Source organism: Danio rerio, chromosome 7 (assembly GCF_052040795.2).
Source record: "Danio rerio strain M-AB ecotype USA chromosome 7, GRCz13ab, whole genome shotgun sequence".
Taxonomy (NCBI): Eukaryota; Metazoa; Chordata; class Actinopteri; order Cypriniformes; family Danionidae; genus Danio; species Danio rerio.
The window spans coordinates 64,613,275-64,625,560 of record NC_141027.1 but is presented as its reverse complement, the minus strand read 5'-3'; the positions used below and the strand labels follow the sequence as shown (position 1 = coordinate 64,625,560).

Sequence of the window (12,286 nt, the reverse complement as noted above, 5' to 3'; positions counted from 1 at the left end):
TGTTTCCCAGTTCTCGGATGCAGATGAAAGGGCATCTGCTGTGTAAAACATGTGGTTGATAAGTTGGCGGTTCATTCCGCTGTGGTAACCCCTGATGAACAAAGGGACAAAGCCGAAGGAAAATGAATGAATGAATCTGTGCTGTTGCTCAGGAAATCAGTGTTGTTTCAGTATCTATTGATTGATACCCATTCAAAAATATTATTAGACATGGTTTTAAAAGCTAATTTTTCCTTCACTGTAGCCAATCAGAGAGGAAGGGGAAATGCTGACACTCTTCCTCTGAGTTTGTTTAGTTCATCCAAACAGAGACACACCTACTGAGTTTACACTCATAATACAGACCACCAGCGTTTTGCTTTTTTAATCTCAGTGTTTACTCAATATGTGATTATTAACTTTTGCTCAAAAGTGTGCGTGCCAAGGTCACATTTAAAGAAAAAATGCTTACTGATACCAAATTACCATAACACTCACGCACACACACACCTGCTAGTGGAGTGCTGTACGAGTTGCTGCTGGACCTGCGTCTGCTCGCAGGAGGACTACATTATTCTGGACGTTCTCTGGCTTTACTTTCGCGGTCAAGAAAGATAACAGGAGTCTGCTGTCTTGTAATGTAGCGTACGCTGTTAAAATCAGTTCCGCCACCTGTGCGCTTTTATTTGCAGTGAGAGCGAAAAGCGCGTGATAGACAGCGCGCAGTCATTCGCTCCTCAGCACGAGACTCGTCGGAATGTCAGCCGCTGTTCGCAGAAACTCGTCTAAAACAGGCAACGACGTGGAGCCCGATCCGGATAGGGTTCGGACCCTACGAAGAGAACTGTCGAATGAGTACACGCGCAATGAACTGGATAATATCATGGAGTCTTCATCTAGAGGTATGTGGGTAAGCCGCACAAAAGCCAGAAAAAAAAAAAAAAGATTTCAAAGAAAGAGGCATTAAAATTAAATTATTAGTATTCGTATTAGTATTATTAGAGAATTAAAGTAAATTATTTCTTAAATACTTCAACATTAAGCTGATTTTGATATAGACTAATATGACCACAATTATTGCACTGTTAAAGGAATAATTCAGCCAAAAAAGAAAAGTCTGCTATCATCGACTCACCCTTTACTTGTTTACCACCTTCATGAGTTTTTTATTTTAAACACAAAAGAAGATATTTTGAAGAAAGATATGAAAACCTGTAACCATTGACTTCATTAGTATTTGTTGTTTTCTACACTGTTAACAGTTTCCTGTATAATCTAACTTACTGGCAACAGTTTGCCATTAACTTACAATTACGGCAAAAGCACATTTACATTTACAGCAGCATTTAGTATATCATAATTCAGTACACTATTCTATATCTTTACTGTAAAATATATATTAATTTTGTAAATAAAACTTTAAAATACAGTAACATACTGCATAACTGTACAGTAAAATATAGTTCATACAGTTAAATGCTGTGTAATTTACAAAAATTGTATGCAAGTCAATGATTACCGGTTTTTAGATTTCTTCAAAATATCTTCTTATAAACTCTTGGATTGGAATTACTGGAGTGAGCATGCATTAATAAATTTTCATTGTTGGGTGAATCTTACCCCTATGACTAGCCTTTAATTGAGTATTTTATCAGTAACACTGCTTTAATTTAGTAGTTCTTTATAATAATTTTCCAAATACATGTACATCATGCATCACTGTAAAACTAATGTGTTTGAGAGTTGGTTTCAAAGTATGACACAAAAAAATAAATAAATAAATAAAAAAAAAAAACAAATATATATATAATGTGATCTTCCAGGAAGTGACGTCATCATTTCTGGTGGGAAAGCAACAGCACAAACAGAAATTAGCCTAAATTAGCTGTAATGTGTTGTGGTATTATATTGAAAAATCAAATAATCATTAAATAATTAATTAATTCATTCATTCATTCATTAATTCATTCATTCATTCATTCATTCAATCATTTATTCATTTTCTTTTTGGCTTAGTCCCTTAATTAATCAGGGGTCGCCACAGCGGAATGAACCGCCAACCTATCCAGCATATGTTTTATGCAGCGGATGGCCTTTCAGTTAAAACCCAGTACTGGGGAACACTCACTCACAATAACACTCATACATTAAGGCTAATTTAGTTAATCGATTCCCCTACAGCGTATGTGGAAAAAGCCGAAGGAAAAGGAATGAATGAATAAATAATCTAAAAGGTATAAGGTACAGCACAACAAATGACCAAAATCACTGTTAGACTACAGATTAAGACCATGTTTTTTATTTTTATTTTTTTTTATAGATTATAGGATCTCAAGAGGAAGTTTTAAAGGTACTCCAGGAGCCTCTGATGATAATGTACCTACAGGTAACCCCAGCTCTTCATGCACGGCTCTTCTTTAATACACTGTTGCTGATGTGAATAAATCCTGTTGAATGTGTAAATAACATCCACTGACTTGGTCATGTTATAAACAACTAAAATGGAGAGTTCACACTCACGCTCATGTTGATCCAAACTTTTGTTTACTTACTGGGACACAAAATAATACATTATTATGATTATGACATCACTATTCCATCACAGGACATCACTAATTTCTTAAATCGCTAGTCTTTCACAGGACATCACTGGTCTCTCAATATACCTGCCAACAGTTGTCTCTGAAAATCCAGGAGACCAGGGTAGTCAGGTTGGGGGTGTGTGTTTGTCTGATTAACACAGTTGAGAATTGTGTTAGTAACTGTTCTGTGGACTGGTGCCCTGACATTTTATCCAACCCATCAGATTATGCTACAACTCTGAAGTTGAGGTTAGAGATTAGGTAGGAAAGGGCGATATTACTGCTTCTACTTCTGCATTCTGAAATTGGAGTGTAAATTGGTAAAAAAAAAAAAAAATGGTAGTCTAAAAGGTCAAAATGTGCTCTAGCGACCGACGCTAAAGGGCATGGTCTTTAGCCTCCTTGTTAGAAAAACCGACTCCCATGCGGAAGGTCGCCGGTTCGATCCCAGCTCAGAGTGGGTTGGGTGCAGTAGGACCAGCGTGGTTATATTGGTGCCATGACCCAGATGGGAGTAAGGTTTAGGAAGGTGAGTGTAGCAAAGGCCAGCCAGCGAAGTGCTGTGCACGTAAACCTCACTTCTCTGACCTCAAAAGGTGCTCTAGCAACAGATGCTAGGGTCCATGGTCTTTAACCTCATTGTTAGAGCAACTGACTCCCATACAAAGAATCGCCAGTTCAATCCCAGCTCAGACTGGGTTGGGTGCAGTAGGACCAGTGAGTTACATATGGGGGCTCGTCCGGGAAGAGAGTGGGGTTTTGGGGGGTAAGTGTAACAGAGACCAGGTAGCGAAATGCTATGTAGGTAAACCTCACTCCTCTAACCTCATAAGGTGCTCTAGTGACAGAAGCCAGAGGCCATGGTCTTTAGTCTCCTTGTTTGAGTAACCAACTCCTATACAAAGAATCACTTGTTCGATCCCAGCTCGGTGTGGGTTGGGGGTGTTGAACCGGCAGGGTTACAGTAGCATATTGCATCATCAAAATGCACTACCTGCTATTTGAATGGGAGGTAGGACTATCTGACAAGGTAGGGCAAATCAACAGAACACCTGGTGTCGGGCAACCGCTGCAATCAGATACTATACCAAAGTTGGCGAACCTGGGGTGTTACAGACTGTGCCAAAAAGCTAAGGACCAGGGGTGGGGTGAAAATATGGGTGAAAATATGGGTGTTCTGTCAATTTCCTATCCTGTCTTGTCAGATTGTCTTATCTCCCATTCAAAAGTAACCTAACTAATTCCTAACCTCAACCCAACCATTTAAATAAAGTGTTGGTAGCATATTCTGATGGGTAGGATAAAATGTAAAGACACCAAGAGAAATAACAAAACAGGAGGGCGGCGGGAGATGGGTCTGAAATACGGGAGACTCCTCAGATAAGCGGGAGCATTGGCAGGTACTGTCTCTTATAGGACATCACTAGTCTTTTTAGTCTCTCAGAAGACATCATTACTCTAGTTTCTCATGTAACATCACTAATCTCACAGGACACCACTAGTCCCTCACATCACATTACTAGACTCTTGTGGGATATAACTTATCTCTCTCTCTCTCTCTCACGTGACATCACTAGCCTTTCACATGACATCACTAGTCTTTTAAATCTCTCACATGAGATCACTAGTCTCTCACGACATCATTATTCTGTCTAATCTCTCATGTGACATCACTAGTCTCTTACAGAATATAATAAGTCAAACAACATCAAAGAACAATACTATTACTACTGTATTTGTTTATGTTAGTTACCGTTAGTTAATGAAAATACAATTGTTCATTGTTAGTTCATGTTAACTCATAGTGCATTAACTAATGGTAACAACCATGGACTTGGATGTTAATAATGCATTAGTAAATGTTCAATTATGATTAATAAATGCTGTACATGTGTTGTTCATGATTAGTTCATGTTAGTAAATGGATTAACTACTGAACCTTATTGTAAAGTGTTACCCAGTTTGATGACAAACTTGTAAACTTGTTTCTCGTTGAACCCAAATAAATTAAACTCGCCATCATCAGTAAAGTCAACTCTGGACTACTTCTCCGTCTGCATAACATGATCCTACCACTATAATTGAACTCTGACCTACTCTTGTGATGCTCAAAAAAAGAGTAACTTGTAGAGATCATACCTTGGACTTTACAAAGCACATTGAGTGTCACTTATTAACCCTCTCAGTTAAACACAGCAGTGCAACATCACATGATTATAGCAAAAATCAGTTCCCAACTGTTGATTGAGCCTGAATATTGCCCTGAAAATGAATGTTTTGAGTGCAGTAGTGCTAGACAGGGAATTTACAACAGTATAAAGGTTTGATTAGTTTATTATGTCCCCTCGCATTAACTAACTTGCATTCATATATCATCTGCTAAATCCTTTTCCTTTACACATTCACTAGAACTGACAAGGATGTCTTTTATATGGAGGCTGCTGACGAATTGAAGCATTATATAAAATATTTTTGTCTTTGTTTGTTTGTTTAATAATTGTCTAATATCATGTCAGTGCACAGGCTACATAAGAATACATTATAATATCACAATCTGATCAGGGGTGTGTTTCCCAAAACAACGATGTAACTCGCGGCTGAACTATCACACGATGCATTGTTTGGGAAAAGAACGATTTAATGACGCGTGTTTCACTGTCACAGATCCATCGTTTGAACCACGTTAGTTATAACGTAAAGCGCCCATAAAGATACTCTAAAAGGGGTGGAGTAACTACTTCTTTAGAGAAAAAAAACATAATTGTTTGTGCAAAAAGTTTTACACGCACACACATTTAAAATAAAATCCAATGTTAGTTTTGGTAAAAACATGCACTCGTTTTCCATATTAACTGAAATATATAAACAACACATATAGGACCAACATGTTTCCTTTACAAATATTATTGAAAATATTCCATATAAAATAACTTAGCTACCATGTATTCTAATCTCATAAATAAATAGTTAATAGTTAGGCCTAATTTACATTAGGCTATTTATTAAGAAATGAAAAAGATCCTACTTAATAATAATAATGATAATAACAATTATCTATATATAATATATTACTAATATTATTAGGTAGGATATTGTTTTTTTATTTTTTTATTTGACTTTAATTATTGTAAATGTCTACTTCTAAAATTTGAAACATTCAACCCACTACAGAAATGTTCTAACCAACAGGCATGTCATACAGTAAAGATACATTTCTTAATAAATAATCTACTATAAATTAAAAGCATTAACGTATGCTATAAATTTATGATTTCACAATCTTTGGAGACGTAACATATTCTGCTTTTAAATAATAAGTCACCTGTAGCTTTCGTCATGAGCCACGGTTGTGTTCAAAACGTCAAACATTTTTAAAGTGCACTATGAAGGAAACGCAATTGTTAATATGAAGATCGCTGAAACTGAACTGTAATAATAATTTGAATGCAAATTAAGAGATGACTTTTAACGTTCTAATGACGTTTTTTTTTCTTCTTTTTTTTTTTTATCATTCCAAGTTTGTAGAAGGAGGCATAGAGGGAATAACTGGCAATAGAACACAGCCCGGAACTATGTTTTTAACTACAGCTCTAGAGGTGTAGTTGAAAGCATGCAAGTTTGCGATGCAGTTTGTGAATGATCGTTGGAACGGTGGATCTGGGAAACACCAAATCAACAAACAATGTTTAGGACGCAACTTGCAAACTTAGTTCACTAACGATGGTTTTTGGAAACACACCCCTGTACAATTCAAATAATTATGAGATGTTTTGATCTAGATATAAGAGTCTAGTTATAACCCTGCTGAAAAAAACAGCATAAACCAGCCTAGGCTGGTTGGCTGGTTTTAGCTGGTCGACCAGGCTGGTTTTAGAGGGGTTTTGGCCATTTCCAGGCTGGTTTCCAGCCATTTCCAGCCTGGTCTTAGCTGGTCAGGCTGGGAGATGACCAGCTAAAACCAGCTTGACCAGCTTAGCCAGGCTGGGAGCCCAGCCAAAACCAGCTATGTCCAGCTTAAACCAACCTGGTCAAGCTGGTTTTAGCTGGATTTAGCTGGCCATTTTCCAGCCTGACCAGCTAAGACCAGGCTGGAAATGGCTGGAAACCAGCCTGGAAATGGCCAAAACCCCTCTAAAACCAGCCTGGTCGACCAGCTAAAACCAGCCAACCAGCCTAGGCTGGTTTAAGCTGGATTTTTCAGCAGGGAAAATCTAAATAAAACATATTTCTCAATAAAAGAGTTTCTTTAAAGGATATGTGAAGAGTTCAGATGCAAAAATCTTTAAGTGTCCATTGAAAATGAACATTTTTCTCAGGCACCTATGTTTATGTTGAGGTATTTCACTTCAAAGACCATGAAAGGGAACTATTCTTTGCCTTAAAAGTGATTTTACTGAACCTACACTCAGGAGCCTGATTAAAATGCTCATAGAAAAACATCTCAGACGGCATTTAAAGGTTTTTGGAGCTCTTCATGTTTTGTTAGATACCATGTTAAATGTATACGCTGTTTCCTGTTGTAGTGCTGGCTATGCAGCTGACTATGGTGGAGGGGCCGGATCGACTTCCTGCCGATGAGAACACACAGGAAGTGCTCTGCAGGAAGCTCTGTGTGCTGGAAGCTGACCTCTCAGGGGTTGTCACCTTGATATCTGTATGGCTATACTCATTTCGAATACAATAATGTATATATCTATACATGTAGAAATAATCTCGAATTCCAACATGTTGGTTTCCATGTTTTGCAGGAACTGTCTGCTCATTTTGTATCCATTTACAGTGAGGAAAGGACTATATTTATCACTTTTAAAACCATTGATGATATATGGAGGTTCAGCACCTACTACAGAATGGGTCTGTACTTATTTTAGTGTGCCAGATAATACGTTTACGTACAGTGCGACTCAGCATAATTGAGCACAGCCCATTTTGAAAATAAATATGTGTATCCATTTCTTAGTGAGTAATTTATTTTGCTGCATTTAAACAAAACAGATTTTTTTAAACAGATATATTTATTACAATAATATTTTAGTAACCAAACACAGAGAAATAGAAAAATAATACAATTAAATTCAAGCAAAATATTGAAAAATTATGTACAACCTACAATGTTTCATCTAAATTTTTTCCATTTGTTATGCTTTTCTTGATTTTTCCTTTTTGTAATTTGTATTTAATATTTTTCTATAAAATATAAATTTGGGCGTACTAGTTTTTGGACCGTTATTATTAGGTATTTTGTTAGATAAGCTCCAGATTTATCTACAGTACTGACTAATCTAATGGATATGCACAAATATAATATTGTAGAGCTTCTTTTTAAAAATATGATTTAAAAAGATAAATTTGTGAGGGGTGTACTTATATATGCCGAACAGTGTACAGTATGTTCAGTAACAATGCCATAACAAAAACAATAACAAAACTAAATATTTTACAATGTCCTTGTTAAATAAGCTGTATTTATTTGATCAATGTTGAGAAATATTATTAAAACAAAAATGCAGTCCTTTTAAAATGCAATACATTTTAAATCATAATTTATTTGTGTTGTCATCTTTTTCAGAAAGGAAATCATTCTACACTGAAAAAATGATTTATTACTAATTGAAGGTAGCAGTGTATGGGCTGAGTTTGAAAAAAGTTTATTTAGTAATCTTCAATGAATTTGTTTGTTTACATTCAGCCCATATACATTGTTTGCAACCACTTAAAAAAATTGTAAATCCAACAAATAATATTTTTTTTCAGTGTAATATTCTGATGCTCAAGAAACATTTGTAATGATCGATGTGGAAAACACTCTTAAATTATCAAATGTCGAAAACTTCAATATTTGTTTTTCCAACACACCCCTATTAAATCACATTTAGGGTTACAAAGACTTAAAATAATCTGTAATGCATGTTTGCCTTTTATTCAGTCATGGTAAACTAAACGGAACGAAAGTGTTGAAAATACTGTTGAAACATTTCCTTTTTTTTTTTTCACAAAACATGCAGCAAATTTTTTTATAGATAAAGCCCAGTGATATTAATTATAATTTAAAATAAAACAAAAACAACAAAATTTAATAAGCAATACAATTGGTGATTATGTTTTGTTCAAAATTGTATCATTCATTACAAACCAAAATAAATAAACAGATATTGCCCATTTTAATGTATGCAATTGTATATTATTATTTTGCTGTTTTTTTTCACGTTTTATTTTTATATAACTTAATGTAAACAAATTAATTCAACAATGCTAGATGACTTTTTTATTACTATCAATTACACACTGGCCACTTTATTAGGTACATTTACTATTACTGGGTTGGACCCCCTTTTGTCTACAGAACTGCTTTAATCCTTCGTGGCATAGATTCAACAAGGTACTGGAAATATTCTTCAAAGATTTTAGTCCATATTGACATGATAGCATCACGCAGTTGCTGCACATCCATGATGTCAATCTCCTATTCCACCACATCCCAAAGGTGCTCTATTAGATTGAGATCTGGTGACTGTGGAGGCCATTTGAGTACAGTGAACTCATTGTCATGTTTAAGAAACCAGTCTGAGATGAATGGCACTTTATGACATGGTGTGTTATCCTGCTGGAAGTAGCCATTCAGAAGACCCGGTGTGGTCTTCTGCTGCTGTAGCCCATCCGCCTCAAGGTTAAACATGTTGTGTGTTCAGAGATGCTTTTCTGCAGACCTCGGTTGTAACAAGTGGTTATTTGAGGTACTGTTGCCTTTCTATCAGCTGGAACCAGTCTGGCCATTCTCCTCTGCCCTCTGGCATCAACAAGGCATTTGCGCCCACAGAACTGCTGCTAACTGGATATTTTCTTTTTCGGACCATTCTCTGTAAACCCTAGAGATGGTTGTGCGTGAAAATCCTTGTAGATAGGTAGTTTCTGAAATACACCAGCCTGTCTGGCACCAACAACCATGCCACGTTCAAAGTCACTTAAATTACCTTTCTTCCCCATTCCTATGCTCATTTTGAACTGCAGCAGATCGTCTTAAGTCTCGAGTTGCTGCCATGTGATTGGCTAAAATGAAATTATTGTTAACGAGCAGTCAGATAGGTGTACCTAATAAAGTGGCCTGTGAGTGCAAACAAAAACACAAAGCATATATTTACCAAATTTTATGAGAGGGGTCTGGCTGCAGACTCGATGCAGTGCAATCTGAGCTGCATCCAATGCTTTTTAATGGGCTCACCTAGCCCCACCCATAACCCTACCCGTCACCGTGACGTTACACACTCCATTGAGTGCATTGTGTCTGACATTGCATAGCTGAGTGATGCAATATCAGCTTGTATGATAAGATACTATTTAATTCTATTGGATATTATTGTATGTATTGTATATTAATATTATTACAGTTTGCAGTTTTTTACATTATTATTTTTATTTGACTCTTTTGCAAACAAATTGATTCAACCTAACAATACTATGTGACTTACCGATCATGCAATTTTCATCAGGCTTCTTGGGTCAGTGTATGGAAAATCTCCTCATGGACCAGGAGTTTTGGTTAACCTCTCTTGACCACCATTCAGGAATTGAGATCTCAATTAAAGAGGAGACACTAAATTTAATGTACAAAGGTTTTCTAATGCAAGAAGGTAAAAAAAAGTGCAAACCCCAAACATTGAACTGAATCACAAACAGTGTTTCATGTATATTACAGGTATTTTAATGAAAGCAACACTGTTTACTTTTAGGGTCTTTCTTTGGATGCTGCACAGCCAATCAGATGTTTGACAGCTCAACATCAGGAAAGGACCTTTATCTAGAGAGGGGGGACATCGCTCTGTTTGAGCCTCCCTTTTTAGGGTCAGGCTGGACTGTCCTGTCACTAGCAGAGGGGTCTAGAGGAACCAAAGCAAAGCCAGCTCTGGAGCCAGTCACCCCCTTTCATGAGTATGTGCTGTTAATTTCTAAATTTCAAATAAACTTATTGTTAAATCAAACAGAGCAGCCAGAACTGAGAACAATGGACTTTTTTTTTTTCAAGGTGGTTCTTAAAGTCCTGCCCAGAGACTGTGTTAGTGGGTGGAGGAAAGGACACTATTGACCTCCCATTCCAGATTGGTGAGATTCTTTTCTTTATTTTTCATTCTTTCTATAAACACACACACACACACACACACACACACACACGTTTAAACGTTTGAGGGCGAGGGCAATAGGATTTTAAAATGCTTTTGAAATAATTATTATTGTTATGCTCACTACAATTATGTTCACTATACAAAACTATTTATTTAATCTGAAACAGCAAAACTATCATTATGAAATATGTTTACAATTGAAAATGACCAATTACTTCCTGCATTGAAAAAAGTTCATTCATTCATTTTCTTTTCAGCTTAGTCCCTTTTTATTAACCAGGGGTCGCCACAGTAGAATGAATGGCCAACTTTTCCAGCATATGTTCTATGCAGCGGATGCCCTTCCAGCTGCAACCCATCACTGGGAAACATCCATAGACACTCATTCACACACATACACTACAGTCGATTTAGCTTACCCAATTCCCCTTTACCACATGTTTTTGGACTGTGGAGGAAACCGGAGCACCTGGAGGAAACCAACACCAACACAGGAAGAATATGCAAACTCCACACAGCCGGGACTCGAGTCAGCGACCTTCTTGCTGTGAGGCGATCGTGCTACCAACTGAGCCACCATGAAGCCACGATGAAAAGTTTAAATCTGCATTTTAACTTGTCGTATGATAATGATACACAGAGTAACTTTGAGCAATATTGCTGGGCAACTTTACACAAATGTTGCTCCAGTCGCTCCGCACCACCATCAATGTGCAGCATCCACTTGATGATGCGATGGCAGCCACAGGATAACGATGCCAGTGCATTCACCACACACCACCTATAGGTGGAGTGGAAAGACAGTGATAGAGCCAATTCTGTGGATGGGATGATTGGGAGGCCATCATGGGTAAGGGGCAATGAAGAAACTTTGGCTAGGACACTGGGGTTAAACCCCTACTATTTATAAGAAGTGCCATGGGACTTTTTTTAATGACCAGAGAGGGTCAGGACCTCGGTTAAACATCTCATCCGAAAGACGGCACTCAGTGACACTACGGTGTCCCCTTTACTATACTGGGGAATTAGGACTCCCACAAACAACAGGTTGACCAGGATCAGCCCTGCTTAGCTTCAGTGAGTGACCAGTCTTGGGCTGCAGGGTGATATGGCTGTGGCCATATCATCTTAACTTGTGTTCTGAAGATAAATGAAGGTCTCAGAGAATTGGAAAGGCATGGGGTTAAATAATTAATAAGAGAACTTTTATCTTTGGCCAAAATAAAATGTTAGGTTAGGTTAATTTATTTTAATACGAATGTGTGTAGTTTTATTACATAGGAGTGTGGCTTTGGAGGCACAGCTGCTCAAGACAGATCTGTGAGGTAATAACAAAACACAGGAATGATGGACTTTGGCTGAGGGTTTTTAGAATCAAAGCAACCTTTAGAATCAAAGCAACATTTCAGATATTTTACAATAGGTTTGGTCCATGGTATATCCATAAATGCAGTCCCATCATGACCAATTTGTTATTACATGATCTGTTAAAGGGTGGCACGTTGGCTCAGTGTTTAGCACTGTCGCCTCACAGTAAGAAGTTTGCTGGTTTGAGTCCCAGCTGGATCAGTTGGCATTTTTGTGTTGAGTTTGCATGTTCTCCCTGTG

At 37.2% G+C, this 12,286-nt stretch overlaps 1 protein-coding gene across 2 annotated transcripts in view; it reads left to right on the top strand.

Annotated features, from left to right (window-relative positions):
* The first annotated feature begins 303 nt into the window (after positions 1-303).
* sh3tc1 (SH3 domain and tetratricopeptide repeats 1) overlaps positions 304-12,286 on the top strand; it is a 64,186-nt gene continuing 52,203 nt past the window's right edge. For both annotated transcript variants that reach the window (XM_087262024.1, XM_087262023.1), the window contains exons 1-7: positions 304-881; positions 2,300-2,365; positions 7,085-7,215; positions 7,310-7,415; positions 10,049-10,189; positions 10,289-10,487; positions 10,582-10,658. Coding sequence is in view for 1 of the 2 variants with exons in the window: in XM_087262023.1 (XP_087118149.1) it covers positions 737-881; positions 2,300-2,365; positions 7,085-7,215; positions 7,310-7,415; positions 10,049-10,189; positions 10,289-10,487; positions 10,582-10,658 (865 nt within the window). In the remaining variant the exon portion in view is untranslated. The remainder of the gene's footprint in view (positions 882-2,299; positions 2,366-7,084; positions 7,216-7,309; positions 7,416-10,048; positions 10,190-10,288; positions 10,488-10,581; positions 10,659-12,286) is intronic.